Source organism: Thalassophryne amazonica, chromosome 18 (genome assembly GCF_902500255.1).
Source record: "Thalassophryne amazonica chromosome 18, fThaAma1.1, whole genome shotgun sequence".
Taxonomy (NCBI): Eukaryota; Metazoa; Chordata; class Actinopteri; order Batrachoidiformes; family Batrachoididae; genus Thalassophryne; species Thalassophryne amazonica.
Genome location: NC_047120.1, coordinates 57419662 through 57435772, shown reverse-complemented (window position 1 = coordinate 57435772; position 16111 = coordinate 57419662). Strand labels below are relative to the sequence as shown.

Sequence of the window (16111 nt, the reverse complement as noted above, 5' to 3'; positions counted from 1 at the left end):
TTTTTTGCAATCTTTTCTTAACTTTGTTGTTTTTACCCCAATAGGTCTGGAGGTCCATCAGATACAGGAGAAGTCGGCCCAATGTGAAGTGCCCAGGGCTAACCCTACCCCCATACCTAACCTTACCCCTAACCCTAACCAGGGCCAAGTTCACCCAGGGGCCAACTTCTCTTGTTACCAGTCCATCAAGTAAATGGTAAATGGATTGCATTTATATAGCACGTTTCCATCTGCATCAGATGATCAAAGTGCTTTACAATAATGCCTCACATTCACCCCGATGTCAGGGTGCTGCCATACAAGGCGCCCACTACACACCAGGAGCAACTAGGGGATTAAGGACCTTGCCCAAGGGCTCTTAGTGATTTTCCAGTCAGGCTGGGGTTTGAACCAAGGATCCTCTGGTCTCAAGCCCAATTCTTAACCACTAGACCATCACCTTCTTTTCTGGATTTATTTCTTAAAGCAGACCTGCATTGAAATAAATGTGGTCAGATCTCAGAAAGAAATAGCTGATATGTATTTATAAGACCCTTATGAATGCAGTAAAGTAAATCTGCAAGCCCAAATTTGTAATTCAGCGGAGAAATCTTTGTTTAAAAATTACAAATTTGCAGCTAAAATTTGGCCCTCAGCGAAAACTGTTTGTACATCCGGATCATTGCAGTGACGTTCGGCAGAAGACGGAGCGCTCCCGCCTTCAGTCCGATCCCGCATTGAAATTGATTTTATCTGTTAGTAATGTTACTGTTATACACGTCCTGGTTTCAGCATCCAAAAGTAAGCTGCAATGAATGTGAGATACAACTCTGCATGCTCAGATCAGCGGCGACATCGACAGCAGGTGACGTTCTTCCCCGACGCCTCGCTCTCTGCCTCTGCTGCACTTACTGAGTCATGCTCGGCAACCGCCGAAGTGGGCCACTCACACCGCCCGTGTCTGTTGTGCAGCCGGCACCACGTCCCTGTCTACTGAATGGAGGTGCAGCCAACTTGGCAAAAGTTCAGAGACTACGCTCGTTGTTTTAATGTTAGCGGCCGGTAACACCTGTTGCTGGAAGGACAGACTTTCCGCAGCGCTGCACGTCTCGGTATTCTGAGCCGCAGAGCTCCGTGGCCGCTGAGAAAGGTTTATATCTTTTTAATGACTTGGATTCTTTGCGGGTCCCGCCTCCGTACCCCACAACGGTAACACCGGAGGCGAAAGACAGTAGATTTTCAATGCGACACCACTCAGTCAAACGGGCGTATGAAAAAGTCCCCCAAAATAATTTTCAAGCACAAATAAAAGAAATGTGTACTCACCAAACGTGCCGCAAGACAATATGAAATTTTTAAAAAAGTAGATCCTTCCGTATAAGACAAGAAAAAGGTGCAGATGCAAACTTACGTAAATCCACAAATTATAGTTGGCACGCACAATGTATGCTGGGATAGGGTCTTCTCTCTGACGTCTCGGCAGCGTCCTGGATGTGATGACAGGTTTGCGGAGGGCTAAATTGTAGCTGTAAATTTGTCACTTTTAAATGAAGATTTCTCCGTTGAATGACAGATCTGGGCTTGCAGATTTACTTTACTACATTCAGAAGGATCTTATGTGTAAATATGTTATTTTTTGGTCCAAAGATCTGACTGCATTTATTTCAATGCAGGTCTACTTTAAATAAAGTGTACATCTCATGACACCGGTATCGATCAATATTGATGCAAATGTTAATATCGATATGGATACAGTAGGCCGGGACTTATCCCGGATACCATCCCATAGCATATTCCTGGATGGGACACCAGACCATCACAGGTTACCTCCTCAGCTGAGGCCAGTACCCATTTGTAACAATTGTGATGAAAGGTCTTGTCCAAGAACACGGTCATATTTGTTGCGAAAGTGTAGTGACACGGACCCACAACAGGGGGCGGTAATGAACGGACAATGGATTAAGCCAAACAGTAACAATTTAATGTTGTGAATTGCACAACGGAATACAGACAATTGCAGTTGAGGAGTACAGTCAATCATACACAAGGTGACGTGTGGGCAGGCTCGAGGATAGAAGACGTCTGTCCAGAGAAGAGCCGGATCCCACACGGCTTCCACCGCCAACGGATCTGAAGAACACCGGAGCCGCCAAGTCCTGGATCCCAGGTGGCCACCGTCTCCAGCTGTCAGACCTGGTACTGCTGGCAGAAACAGAAATAGTTAATGGTGGGTGTGTGGATACACACCCAGTAATCTCTCTGTACTCAGTTCCTCCGGGAGGGAGAACCTCCACCTCCAGAAACAATGTCACCCGTGCAGCTCCTGTTGGTCTCTTTCCTGGATGGAGTGAGAGGCGAAGAACGTCGCCCTCTCAATGTCCGCCAATCCAGCCTCCGACAGAGCCCACAGGAACACGGCTGCACACAGAACAATATTTTAATCTCAATAATCGCAGAGAAGGTTACCTGAGTGGTAACTGATTTCTCGGCGGGGAGGTGGAGTTGCAATCTGGCTTTTATGGTGATGGTAGAATGAGTGACAGCTGGTGCTGTTGACGAGTGACAGCTGTCACTCTCTGTTGCTCCGACGCCCTCTCATGCTTGAAGCCCGCACTTCAAGCAGGGCGCCCTCTGGTGGTGGTGGGCCAGCAGTACCTCCTCTTCAGCAGCCCACACAACAATATTTCTGGAAAAAATCACTGCTCTCCTCCATCTTCAAAAAATCAACAGCTATGATGTGAGTAGTGAGTGCTGCTGTCTCTTGATAAACGTAGGGTGGAGGAATGGTTTCACAGGGCGGGACTCACATGCACTAAATGTGCACACACAGAAATCTCATGCACTAAATGTACACATGCAGCCAGACCGGAAACATAAACAGGATGGAAAAGCTCTGAGCACAGAGGGAGTGCGGCTTGATTCACTGCACAGGATTCCATTAAACTTTGAAATATTTACATATAAAATAATTCTTGGCTTCTACATTAATGTGTAAAATGTCATTTTGGACACCTATAAATCTCATGCTATGTTGACTAATAAAATAAGATGTTTTGAAGCTTAACTCCAGAGTCTGGAGTTAAGCTTCAAAACATATTTAATTATTTATATTATTATTTTATTATTACTTCAAAACATATTATTTTACAGACTAGGTGATCATAGTGTGTGTTGTGGGTCAGACTGTGGCACACCTGTCTGGGTGTGTGGGGCTCCTGATAGCTGGGCAGGATCTTCAGCACCACACTGCCACTGGCCTCCTTCAGCATCTCCTGCAGCACTTTTGGGTCATTGCCCACCTCCTTCCCATTCACCTCCTTGATGATGTCACCGACATGGAGCAGACCTTGCTGGTCAATCATGCCGCCGTGGAGGATCCTGGCAATCACCAGCTCGCCACTTTCTACACGAAACGTCACTCCCTGCACAAATGTGGATTTGATCTAGATAAAAATCTGTTTTGCACAATTGCTGAACAAAATAACTGAAGTGTGGAAGCAACATCAGGTTTCATTGTCCTTTGTGGGTAGATAACGCGTCAACAAATCAAGAGGTAAAAGCACGATGGGAAGAGTGTGGCTGAGTGCTGTCAATGTTTCTTTCTCTTATCACCCTTTAAAGTATTGATTAAATCTCTATTCAACTAGAACGGCACTCAGTTGAGCGCATGGCACTGCAAAGACCCAAAACAAAAAGCTATCAAGAGGTACCTGAACTGCTGAACATCCTACCAACTAGGGGTGTAACGATACACAAAAATCACAGTTCAGTACGTACCTCAGTTTTGAGGTCACGGTTCGGATCATTTTCGGTACAGTATGGGAACAAAATGCAAAATCTAAATTTGCTTGTTGTTTAAACCAACAATTTATTGTAACATTATACAAACAGGAAAATAAAATAATTGCAAAGTGCTGCCTGGTAATAAGTTAAATAAAATGTTCTCAAATAAACAACAAATGTATGAAATATGATAAAAAATAAATTCCTAGTAAACAGCTTTTAACAATCCTTTCCACAAGTAAAGCACAGCACAACGGTTCCAGCATGAAGCCCTGTTCAATTTTATTCAACCTTCATATTTTTTGCCACAAAAATTAACGTGTCCAAAACTGTCACACTTTTTAAGGAATTAATGTTAAAGAATCCCTTTACTTTTGTACACTTTATTTTATTTTCTGTCTCTTTCTATTAACTGTTTGTTTAATGTTTGTTAATATATCTTTTTTAAATAAAGTTTTGAAAACAAAAACATTGTGGGAGAGGCAAAAAAGTGAGTAAACCACGTTAAAAATATTTAGAATCACAAATAAACTTGTTTCTTGGTTTATTTATTTATTTTGCCATTAAAATTGGCCATCACTTATTAAAATAAAATAATTTCTCAAGGCCAAGGCTTCTCAAAGTCTGGGGACTATTTATTCACAGCGCAGCAAACGAGGTCAGTAGGCTGAGCGAGTCCGAGTGAGGAGGATTGTTGATATCCCTCTGCTCAGCGCTTTACAGGCTGCTGCAGTGGAGGAGGAGGAGACCCACTGCCGCTCGGTGACAACAGAGACTTTCACTTTCAGTCACCAAACATAAGAAACGTCTCCAGTAACGCCAGGAAAAATAGCTTGATTTGTCGCTAGTCGCTTTTGAGAAAATTGTTGGGGAAAGTGTGGTGACATGGACCCACAACAGGGGGCGCAAATGAACGGTCAATAGATGAGCCAAAAGGTAACAATTTAATGTTGTGAATGTGCACAATGACTATACAGACAATCTCAGAATATGATAGCAGTCAATACACAAAGGTGACGTGTGGGCAGGCTCGAGGATAGAAGACGTCTGTCCTGAGAAGAGCCGGAACCACATGATTTCCACCGCCACCGAACCTGGTGAATACTGGAGCCGCCAAGTCCCGAATTCCCAGGTGATCACCGTCCCCGACTGTCGGATCTGGTACTGCTGGTGAGGAGCACAAACAGTGAGATGTGGGTGTGTGCACACCCAGTAACAAAAACAGTCAGAAGGTGGAAAGTCACCTCCACCTCTAATCACACACTCGTGCAGCTCCTGTTAACCACTTATCTGGTTGGAGTGTGAAGCGAAGCCGTCGCTGATCACACCAAACGCCAATCCCACAGATAAGGAAACACTTACAGGAAAACGGCTGCAAAGAAGTTCAGACTATTAGTCAATGTTGTAAGTCAGCAGAGAAATTACCTTCACAGGTAGATGATATCTCGGCAATGAGGTGGAGATGACATCCGGGTTTTATGGAGTAGTATGATGAAGCAAAGATGGGTGACAGCTGTCATGAGATAATGAGTGACAGCTGTCACCCCCGGCTGTGTCCGTGGCAGCAGCGCCCTCTCGTGCCTGAAGCCCGCACTTCAGGCAGGGCGCCCTCTGGTGGTGGGCCAGCAGTACCTCCTCGTCTGGCAGCCAACACAACAGGACCCCCCCCTCAACGGGCGCCTCCTGGCGCCCGACCAGGTTTATCCGGGTGTCGGCGGTAGAAATCGGCCAAGAGGGCCGGGTCCAGGATGAAGCTCCTCTTCACCCAGGAGCGTTCTTCGGGTCCATACCCCTCCCAGTCCACCAAATACTGGAACCCCCGGCCCATTCGATGGACGTCCAGGAGCCGGCGCACTGTCCAAGCCGGCTCCCCGTCAATGATCCGGGCAGGAGGCGGCGCCGGACCGGGAGCACAGAGGGGTGAGGTGAGGTGTGGTTTAATCCGGGAGACATGAAAAACAGGGTGGATCCGCAGTGAAGCCGGGAGCTGGAGCTTCACTGCAGCAGGACTGAGGATTTTGACGATCTTGAATGGTCCAATGAACCTGTCCATCAGTTTGGGGGAGTCCACCTGCAGGGGAATGTCCTTGGTTGATAACCACACCTCCTGCCCGGGCTGGTATGCAGGGGCCAGGGACCGCCGGCGGTCTGCATGGGCCTTAGCCCTCATCCGGGCCTTTAACAAGGCAGAACGGGCGGTGCACCACACCCGACGGCACCTCCGCAGGTGGGCCTGGACCGAGGGCACACCGACCTGTCCCTCCACGATGGGAAACAATGGGGGCTGGTACCCCAGACACACCTCAAATGGGGAGAGGCCGGTGGCAGAAGACACCTGGCTGTTATGTGCATACTCAATCCAGGCCAGATGGTTACTCCAGGCCGTCGGGTGCGCGGATGTCACACAGCGGAGGGTCTGTTCCAACTCTTGGTTGACAGGTTCTGCCTGTCCGTTCATCTGTGGGTGGTACCCGGACGAGAGGCTCACGGTGGCCCCCAGTTCTCTGCAGAAACTCCTCCAGACTTGAGAGGAAAACTGGGGACCACGATCCGAGACTACGTCAGTTGGTATCCCATGCAGACGGACGACGTGGTGGACCAGGAGGTCTGCTGTCTCCTGGGCCATTGGGAGCTTCGGGAGGGCCACGAAGTGGGCCGCCTTGGAGAATCGGTCCACTATCGTGAGGATGGTGGTGTTGCCCTGGGACGGCGGGAGGCCCGTGACGAAATCCAGGCCGATATGGGACCAGGGGCAATGAGGCACAGGAAGTGGCTGGAGAAGTCCTTGGGACCTTTTGTGGTCTGCCTTGCCCCTGGCACAGGTGGTGCAGGCCTGGATATACTCTCGGACATCGGCCTCCATAGACGCCCACCAGAAGTGCTGCCGGACAACTGCCACGGTCCTTCGCACCCCTGGATGACAGGAGAGCTTGGAACCGTAACAGAAATCCAAGACTGCAGCTCTGGCTTCTGGTGGGACGTACATACGATTCTTCGGACCAGTTCCGGGGTCCAGGCTCCGTGCCAGGGCCTCCCGGATGGTCTTCTCCACGTCCCAGGTGAGGGTGGCCATGATAGTGGACTCCGGAATGATGGTGTCCGGTGGATCCGACAGCACAGTTTTGACTTCGTCTTCGTGTACCCGGGACAAAGCATCCGATCTCTGGTTCTTGGTCCCGGGGCGATAGGTGATCCGGAAGTCAAAACGTCCGAAGAACAGTGACCAGCGGACTTGCCTGGGGTTCAGCCGCTTGGCGGTCCTGATATACTCCAGGTTCTGATGGTCAGTGAAAACCGTGAACGGCACAGACGCTCCCTCCAACAGGTGTCTCCACTCCTCAAGAGCCTCTTTCACCGCAAGGAGTTCTCAATTGCCGACGTCATAGTTCCGTTCAGCGGGGGTCAACCTGCAAGAAAAGTAGGCACACGGGTGAAGAACCTTATCGGTCTCCCCGCTCTGGGATAGCACGGCTCCTATCCCTGAGTCAGAGGCGTCCACTTCAACCACAAACTGGCGGCTAGGGTCGGGCTGCACCAGAACTGGTGCAGACGAGAACCGGCGTTTCAACTCCTTGAACGCGGCTTCGCACCGATCCGACCAGGTGAAGGGGACTTTTGGAGAGGTCAGGGCTGTCAGGGGGCTAACTACCTGACTGTAGCCCTTAATGAACCTCCTGTAGAAATTTGCAAAGCCGAGGAACTGTTGCAGCTTCCTATGGCTTGTTGGTTGGGGCCAATCTCTCACCGCCGCAACCTTGGCCGGATCAGGGGCGACAGAGTTGGAGGAGATGATGAACCCCAGGAAGGACAAAGAGGTGCAGTGAAACTCACACTTCTCGCCCTTCACAAACAGCCGGTTCTCCAACAACCGCTGCAGGACCTGATGTACATGCTGGACATGAGTCTCAGGATCCGGCGAAAAGATGAGTATGTCATCCAGATATACGAAGACGAATCGGTGCAGGAAGTCCCGCAAGACGTCATTTACCAAAGCTTGGAACGTCGCGGGGGCGTTGGTGAGGCCGAACGGCATGACCAGGTACTCAAAATGACCTAATGGGGTGTTAAATGCCGTCTTCCATTTGTCTCCCTTCCAGATCCGAACCAGGTGATACGCATTCCTAAGGTCCAGTTTGGTGAAAATTTGGGCTCCATGCAGGGGCGTGAACACTGAATCCAACAGGGGTAAAGGGTATCGATTGCGAACCGTTATGTCGTTCAGCCCCCTGTAATCAATGCATGGATGGAGTCTGCCGTCTTTCTTGCCCACAAAAAAGAAACCTGCACCCATCGGGGAGGTGGAATTCCGGATCAGCCCGGCAGCTAATGAGTCCTGGATGTAGGTCTCCATTGATTCGCGCTCAGGATGTGAGAGGTTGTACAGCCTGCTGGACGGGTACTCAGCGCCCGGGACCAAATCAATGGCACAATCGTACGGACGGTGCGGGGGAAGGGTGAGCGCCAGATCCTTGCTGAAGACGTCAGCAAGGTCATGGTACTCAACCGGCACTGCCGTCAGATTGGGAGGGACTTTAACCTCCTCATTAGCATTTACACCGGGAGGAACCGAGGATCCTAAACAATTCCGGTGGCAGGTTTCGCTCCACTGAGTCACAACCCCAGACGGCCAATCAATCCGGGGATTGTGTTTAATCATCCATGGGAAGCCCAAAATCACGCGGGAGGTAGAAGGAGTTACAAAAAACTCAATCTCCTCCCGGTGATTCCCAGACACTACCAGGGTTACAGGTAGTGTCTTGTGTGTGATAAAAGGGAGAAGAGTGCCATCTAGTGCTCGCACCTTCACTGGCGAAGAAAGCGCCACCAGAGGGAGCCCTACCTCCCTTGCCCATCTGCTATCCAGCAGATTCCCTTCTGACCCCACCAGTGTCCACCAGTGCTGGGGCTTGAAGGGTTAAATCCCCGCTCAGGATTTTAACTGGGAGTCGTGTAGACAGATGTGTATGACCCACGTGAATGTTTTGACCCCCCCTCAGCCCAGTCTCTAAGGGCGGGCGTTTGTGTTTTGACCGTTTGGGGCAGTCTCTCTGCTGATGCTCACTCGAGCCGCAGACAAAGCACTCCCCACTGACCAGCCTCCTCTGTCTGAATGCGGCCCTGCTTGTGTCCCTAGCACCGTCAGCAGGGGGAGCTGTAGCCACACGGAGCGCTGTGGCTGTGGAGCGTGGGGAAGACGGCTCCCTTTTGGACCCGGGAGGAAGAGGGACGGCTTGTGCCTGACCACGCCCTTCGCCTCGCTCCCGTCGGCGTTCTTGTAACCGGTTCTCCAACCGTATAACCAAATCGATAAGCTCAGCCAAATCCTGCGGTTCCTCCTTAGCCACCAGGTGCTCCTTCAGGACCGACGACAGTCCGTTTATGAAGGCGGCGCGGAGCGCAGTCATATTCCAGCCGGACCTCGCAGCTGTGATGCGGAAGTCGACTGTATATTCGGCTGCGCTCCGACACCCCTGTCTCATTGACAGCAGCACGGTAGACGTGGTTTCGCCGCTGTTAGGGTGATCAAAAATGGTCCTGAGCTCCCTCACAAACCCAGTATAAGTGGTAAGGAGCCGTGAACCTTGCTCCCAAAGCGCTGTAGCCCAAGCGCGTGCCTCACCCCGAAGCAAATTAATCACGTAAGCCACCTTGCTGGCATCAGACGCGTACATCACGGGACGTTGTGCAAAGACGAGCGAACACTGCATAAGAAAGTCCGCGCACGTCTCCACACAACCTCCGTACGGCTCTGGGGGGCTTATGTATGCTTCAGGGGATGGTGGGGGGGGGTCGTTGAATGACCAGTGGAATGTCTGTATTCAACACCGGGTCGGCAGGAGGAGGAGCTGCAGCAGCGCCCTGAGCGTGCGCTTCCACCTGCGCGGTGAGAGCCTCCATCCTGCGATTAAGGATGACGTTTTGCTCGGTCATCAGGTCCATCCGAGCGGTAAAGGTGGTGAGGATATGCTGCAACTCACCAATCACGCCTCCAGCCGACGCCTGTGCACCCTGCTCTTCCATTGGCTGTCCAACAGATGGTTGACGCCCCTCGGGATCCATGACAAAGGCCGAGATATCCTGTTGGGGAAAGTTTGGTGACACGGACCCACAACAGGGGGCGCAAATGAACGGTCAATAGATGAGCCAAAAGGTAACAATTTAATGTTGTGAATGTGCACAATGACTATACAGACAATCTCAGAATATGATAGCAGTCAATACACAAAGGTGACGTGTGGGCAGGCTCGAGGATAGAAGACGTCTGTCCTGAGAAGAGCCGGAACCACATGATTTCCACCGCCACCGAACCTGGTGAATACTGGAGCCGCCAAGTCCCGAATTCCCAGGTGATCACCGTCCCCGACTGTCGGATCTGGTACTGCTGGTGAGGAGCACAAACAGTGAGATGTGGGTGTGTGCACACCCAGTAACAAAAACAGTCAGAAGGTGGAAAGTCACCTCCACCTCTAATCACACACTCGTGCAGCTCCTGTTAACCACTTATCTGGTTGGAGTGTGAAGCGAAGCCGTCGCTGATCACACCAAACGCCAATCCCACAGATAAGGAAACACTTACAGGAAAACGGCTGCAAAGAAGTTCAGACTATTAGTCAATGTTGTAAGTCAGCAGAGAAATTACCTTCACAGGTAGATGATATCTCGGCAATGAGGTGGAGATGACATCCGGGTTTTATGGAGTAGTATGATGAAGCAAAGATGGGTGACAGCTGTCATGAGATAATGAGTGACAGCTGTCACCCCCGGCTGTGTCCGTGGCAGCAGCGCCCTCTCGTGCCTGAAGCCCGCACTTCAGGCAGGGCGCCCTCTGGTGGTGGGCCAGCAGTACCTCCTCGTCTGGCAGCCAACACAACAGGACCCCCCCCTCAACGGGCGCCTCCTGGCGCCCGACCAGGTTTATCCGGGTGTCGGCGGTAGAAATCGGCCAAGAGGGCCGGGTCCAGGATGAAGCTCCTCTTCACCCAGGAGCGTTCTTCGGGTCCATACCCCTCCCAGTCCACCAAATACTGGAACCCCCGGCCCATTCGATGGACGTCCAGGAGCCGGCGCACTGTCCAAGCCGGCTCCCCGTCAATGATCCGGGCAGGAGGCGGCGCCGGACCGGGAGCACAGAGGGGTGAGGTGAGGTGTGGTTTAATCCGGGAGACATGAAAAACAGGGTGGATCCGCAGTGAAGCCGGGAGCTGGAGCTTCACTGCAGCAGGACTGAGGATTTTGACGATCTTGAATGGTCCAATGAACCTGTCCATCAGTTTGGGGGAGTCCACCTGCAGGGGAATGTCCTTGGTTGATAACCACACCTCCTGCCCGGGCTGGTATGCAGGGGCCAGGGACCGCCGGCGGTCTGCATGGGCCTTAGCCCTCATCCGGGCCTTTAACAAGGCAGAACGGGCGGTGCACCACACCCGACGGCACCTCCGCAGGTGGGCCTGGACCGAGGGCACACCGACCTGTCCCTCCACGATGGGAAACAATGGGGGCTGGTACCCCAGACACACCTCAAATGGGGAGAGGCCGGTGGCAGAAGACACCTGGCTGTTATGTGCATACTCAATCCAGGCCAGATGGTTACTCCAGGCCGTCGGGTGCGCGGATGTCACACAGCGGAGGGTCTGTTCCAACTCTTGGTTGACAGGTTCTGCCTGTCCGTTCATCTGTGGGTGGTACCCGGACGAGAGGCTCACGGTGGCCCCCAGTTCTCTGCAGAAACTCCTCCAGACTTGAGAGGAAAACTGGGGACCACGATCCGAGACTACGTCAGTTGGTATCCCATGCAGACGGACGACGTGGTGGACCAGGAGGTCTGCTGTCTCCTGGGCCATTGGGAGCTTCGGGAGGGCCACGAAGTGGGCCGCCTTGGAGAATCGGTCCACTATCGTGAGGATGGTGGTGTTGCCCTGGGACGGCGGGAGGCCCGTGACGAAATCCAGGCCGATATGGGACCAGGGGCAATGAGGCACAGGAAGTGGCTGGAGAAGTCCTTGGGACCTTTTGTGGTCTGCCTTGCCCCTGGCACAGGTGGTGCAGGCCTGGATATACTCTCGGACATCGGCCTCCATAGACGCCCACCAGAAGTGCTGCCGGACAACTGCCACGGTCCTTCGCACCCCTGGATGACAGGAGAGCTTGGAACCGTAACAGAAATCCAAGACTGCAGCTCTGGCTTCTGGTGGGACGTACATACGATTCTTCGGACCAGTTCCAGGGTCCAGGCTCCGTGCCAGGGCCTCCCGGATGGTCTTCTCCACGTCCCAGGTGAGGGTGGCCATGATAGTGGACTCCGGAATGATGGTGTCCGGTGGATCCGACAGCACAGTTTTGACTTCGTCTTCGTGTACCCGGGACAAAGCATCCGATCTCTGGTTCTTGGTCCCGGGGCGATAGGTGATCCGGAAGTCAAAACGTCCGAAGAACAGTGACCAGCGGACTTGCCTGGGGTTCAGCCGCTTGGCGGTCCTGATATACTCCAGGTTCTGATGGTCAGTGAAAACCGTGAACGGCACAGACGCTCCCTCCAACAGGTGTCTCCACTCCTCAAGAGCCTCTTTCACCGCAAGGAGTTCTCAATTGCCGACGTCATAGTTCCGTTCAGCGGGGGTCAACCTGCAAGAAAAGTAGGCACACGGGTGAAGAACCTTATCGGTCTCCCCGCTCTGGGATAGCACGGCTCCTATCCCTGAGTCAGAGGCGTCCACTTCAACCACAAACTGGCGGCTAGGGTCGGGCTGCACCAGAACTGGTGCAGACGAGAACCGGCGTTTCAACTCCTTGAACGCGGCTTCGCACCGATCCGACCAGGTGAAGGGGACTTTTGGAGAGGTCAGGGCTGTCAGGGGGCTAACTACCTGACTGTAGCCCTTAATGAACCTCCTGTAGAAATTTGCAAAGCCGAGGAACTGTTGCAGCTTCCTATGGCTTGTTGGTTGGGGCCAATCTCTCACCGCCGCAACCTTGGCCGGATCAGGGGCGACAGAGTTGGAGGAGATGATGAACCCCAGGAAGGACAAAGAGGTGCAGTGAAACTCACACTTCTCGCCCTTCACAAACAGCCGGTTCTCCAACAACCGCTGCAGGACCTGATGTACATGCTGGACATGAGTCTCAGGATCCGGCGAAAAGATGAGTATGTCATCCAGATATACGAAGACGAATCGGTGCAGGAAGTCCCGCAAGACGTCATTTACCAAAGCTTGGAACGTCGCGGGGGCGTTGGTGAGGCCGAACGGCATGACCAGGTACTCAAAATGACCTAATGGGGTGTTAAATGCCGTCTTCCATTTGTCTCCCTTCCAGATCCGAACCAGGTGATACGCATTCCTAAGGTCCAGTTTGGTGAAAATTTGGGCTCCATGCAGGGGCGTGAACACTGAATCCAACAGGGGTAAAGGGTATCGATTGCGAACCGTTATGTCGTTCAGCCCCCTGTAATCAATGCATGGATGGAGTCTGCCGTCTTTCTTGCCCACAAAAAAGAAACCTGCACCCATCGGGGAGGTGGAATTCCGGATCAGCCCGGCAGCTAATGAGTCCTGGATGTAGGTCTCCATTGATTCGCGCTCAGGATGTGAGAGGTTGTACAGCCTGCTGGACGGGTACTCAGCGCCCGGGACCAAATCAATGGCACAATCGTACGGACGGTGCGGGGGAAGGGTGAGCGCCAGATCCTTGCTGAAGACGTCAGCAAGGTCATGGTACTCAACCGGCACTGCCGTCAGATTGGGAGGGACTTTAACCTCCTCATTAGCATTTACACCGGGAGGAACCGAGGATCCTAAACAATTCCGGTGGCAGGTTTCGCTCCACTGAGTCACAACCCCAGACGGCCAATCAATCCGGGGATTGTGTTTAATCATCCATGGGAAGCCCAAAATCACGCGGGAGGTAGAAGGAGTTACAAAAAACTCAATCTCCTCCCGGTGATTCCCAGACACTACCAGGGTTACAGGTAGTGTCTTGTGTGTGATAAAAGGGAGAAGAGTGCCATCTAGTGCTCGCACCTTCACTGGCGAAGAAAGCGCCACCAGAGGGAGCCCTACCTCCCTTGCCCATCTGCTATCCAGCAGATTCCCTTCTGACCCCACCAGTGTCCACCAGTGCTGGGGCTTGAAGGGTTAAATCCCCGCTCAGGATTTTAACTGGGAGTCGTGTAGACAGATGTGTATGACCCACGTGAATGTTTTGACCCCCCCTCAGCCCAGTCTCTAAGGGCGGGCGTTTGTGTTTTGACCGTTTGGGGCAGTCTCTCTGCTGATGCTCACTCGAGCCGCAGACAAAGCACTCCCCACTGACCAGCCTCCTCTGTCTGAATGCGGCCCTGCTTGTGTCCCTAGCACCGTCAGCAGGGGGAGCTGTAGCCACACGGAGCGCTGTGGCTGTGGAGCGTGGGGAAGACGGCTCCCTTTTGGACCCGGGAGGAAGAGGGACGGCTTGTGCCTGACCACGCCCTTCGCCTCGCTCCCGTCGGCGTTCTTGTAACCGGTTCTCCAACCGTATAACCAAATCGATAAGCTCAGCCAAATCCTGCGGTTCCTCCTTAGCCACCAGGTGCTCCTTCAGGACCGACGACAGTCCGTTTATGAAGGCGGCGCGGAGCGCAGTCATATTCCAGCCGGACCTCGCAGCTGTGATGCGGAAGTCGACTGTATATTCGGCTGCGCTCCGACACCCCTGTCTCATTGACAGCAGCACGGTAGACGTGGTTTCGCCGCTGTTAGGGTGATCAAAAATGGTCCTGAGCTCCCTCACAAACCCAGTATAAGTGGTAAGGAGCCGTGAACCTTGCTCCCAAAGCGCTGTAGCCCAAGCGCGTGCCTCACCCCGAAGCAAATTAATCACGTAAGCCACCTTGCTGGCATCAGACGCGTACATCACGGGACGTTGTGCAAAGACGAGCGAACACTGCATAAGAAAGTCCGCGCACGTCTCCACACAACCTCCGTACGGCTCTGGGGGGCTTATGTATGCTTCAGGGGATGGTGGGGGGGGGTCGTTGAATGACCAGTGGAATGTCTGTATTCAACACCGGGTCGGCAGGAGGAGGAGCTGCAGCAGCGCCCTGAGCGTGCGCTTCCACCTGCGCGGTGAGAGCCTCCATCCTGCGATTAAGGATGACGTTTTGCTCGGTCATCAGGTCCATCCGAGCGGTAAAGGTGGTGAGGATATGCTGCAACTCACCAATCACGCCTCCAGCCGACGCCTGTGCACCCTGCTCTTCCATTGGCTGTCCAACAGATGGTTGACGCCCCTCGGGATCCATGACAAAGGCCGAGATATCCTGTTGGGGAAAGTTTGGTGACACGGACCCACAACAGGGGGCGCAAATGAACGGTCAATAGATGAGCCAAAAGGTAACAATTTAATGTTGTGAATGTGCACAACGACTATACAGACAATCTCAGAATATGATAGCAGTCAATACACAAAGGTGACGTGTGGGCAGGCTCGAGGATAGAAGACGTCTGTCCTGAGAAGAGCCGGAACCACACGATTTCCGCCGCCAGCGAACCCGGTGAATACTGGAGCCGCCAAGTCCCGAATTCCCAGGTGATCACCGTCCCCGACTGTCGGATCTGGTACTGCTGGTGAGGAGCACAAACAGTGAGATGTGGGTGTGTGCACACCCAGTAACAAAAACAGTCAGAAGGTGGAAAGTCACCTCCACCTCTAATCACACACTCGTGCAGCTCCTGTTAACCACTTATCTGGTTGGAGTGTGAAGCGAAGCCGTCGCTGATCACACCAAATGCCAATCCCACAGATAAGGAAACACTTACAGGAAAATGGCTGCAAAGAAGTTCAGACTATTAGTCAATGTTGTAAGTCAGCAGAGAAATTACCTTCACAGGTAGATGATATCTCGGCAATGAGGTGGAGATGACATCCGGGTTTTATGGAGTAGTATGATGAAACGTAGATGGGTGACAGCTGTCGTGATATAATGAGTGACAGCTGTCACCCCCGGCTGTGTCCGTGGCGGCAGCGCCCTCTCGTGCCTGAAGCCCGCACTTCAGGCAGGGCGCCCTCTGGTGGTGGGCCAGCAGTACCTCCTCGTCTGGCGGCCCACACAACAAAAATAAGTTGTTAAGAGGCTTTGGAAAGTTGCCAGATTTAGCGAGGAAGTCGCCAGGTTGGCAACACTGAATGTAAACACACGCAACGCGAACTCACCCGTGAAGAACCCTGTACCGAACCGAACATCCTGTACCGAAACAGTTAAATACAAATGCATGTATCGTAACACCCTTACTACCAACACTACACCTTCTCACTCCCAACTCATCACATATTTACCATAGGTCAGTGCCCCTTTGTGTCACTATGTGATGACCTA

At 52.5% G+C, this 16111-nt stretch overlaps 1 protein-coding gene and 1 long non-coding RNA gene across 2 annotated transcripts in view; both read right to left on the bottom strand.

Annotated features, from left to right (window-relative positions):
* LOC117530999 (MAGUK p55 subfamily member 2-like) overlaps nt 1–16111 on the bottom strand; it is a 100156-nt gene that overhangs the window by 42970 nt on the left and 41075 nt on the right. The window contains 1 exon segment of the mRNA XM_034193992.1: nt 3174–3401. Within this exon segment, the coding sequence (XP_034049883.1) occupies nt 3174–3401 (228 nt within the window).
* On the bottom strand, nt 4579–15955 carry LOC117531003. The gene is made up of 4 exons (XR_004566496.1): nt 15850–15955; nt 13677–13682; nt 13509–13514; nt 4579–4613 (listed from the first exon to the last, which is right to left on the bottom strand). It is a non-coding gene; the product is annotated as an uncharacterized LOC117531003 (long non-coding RNA).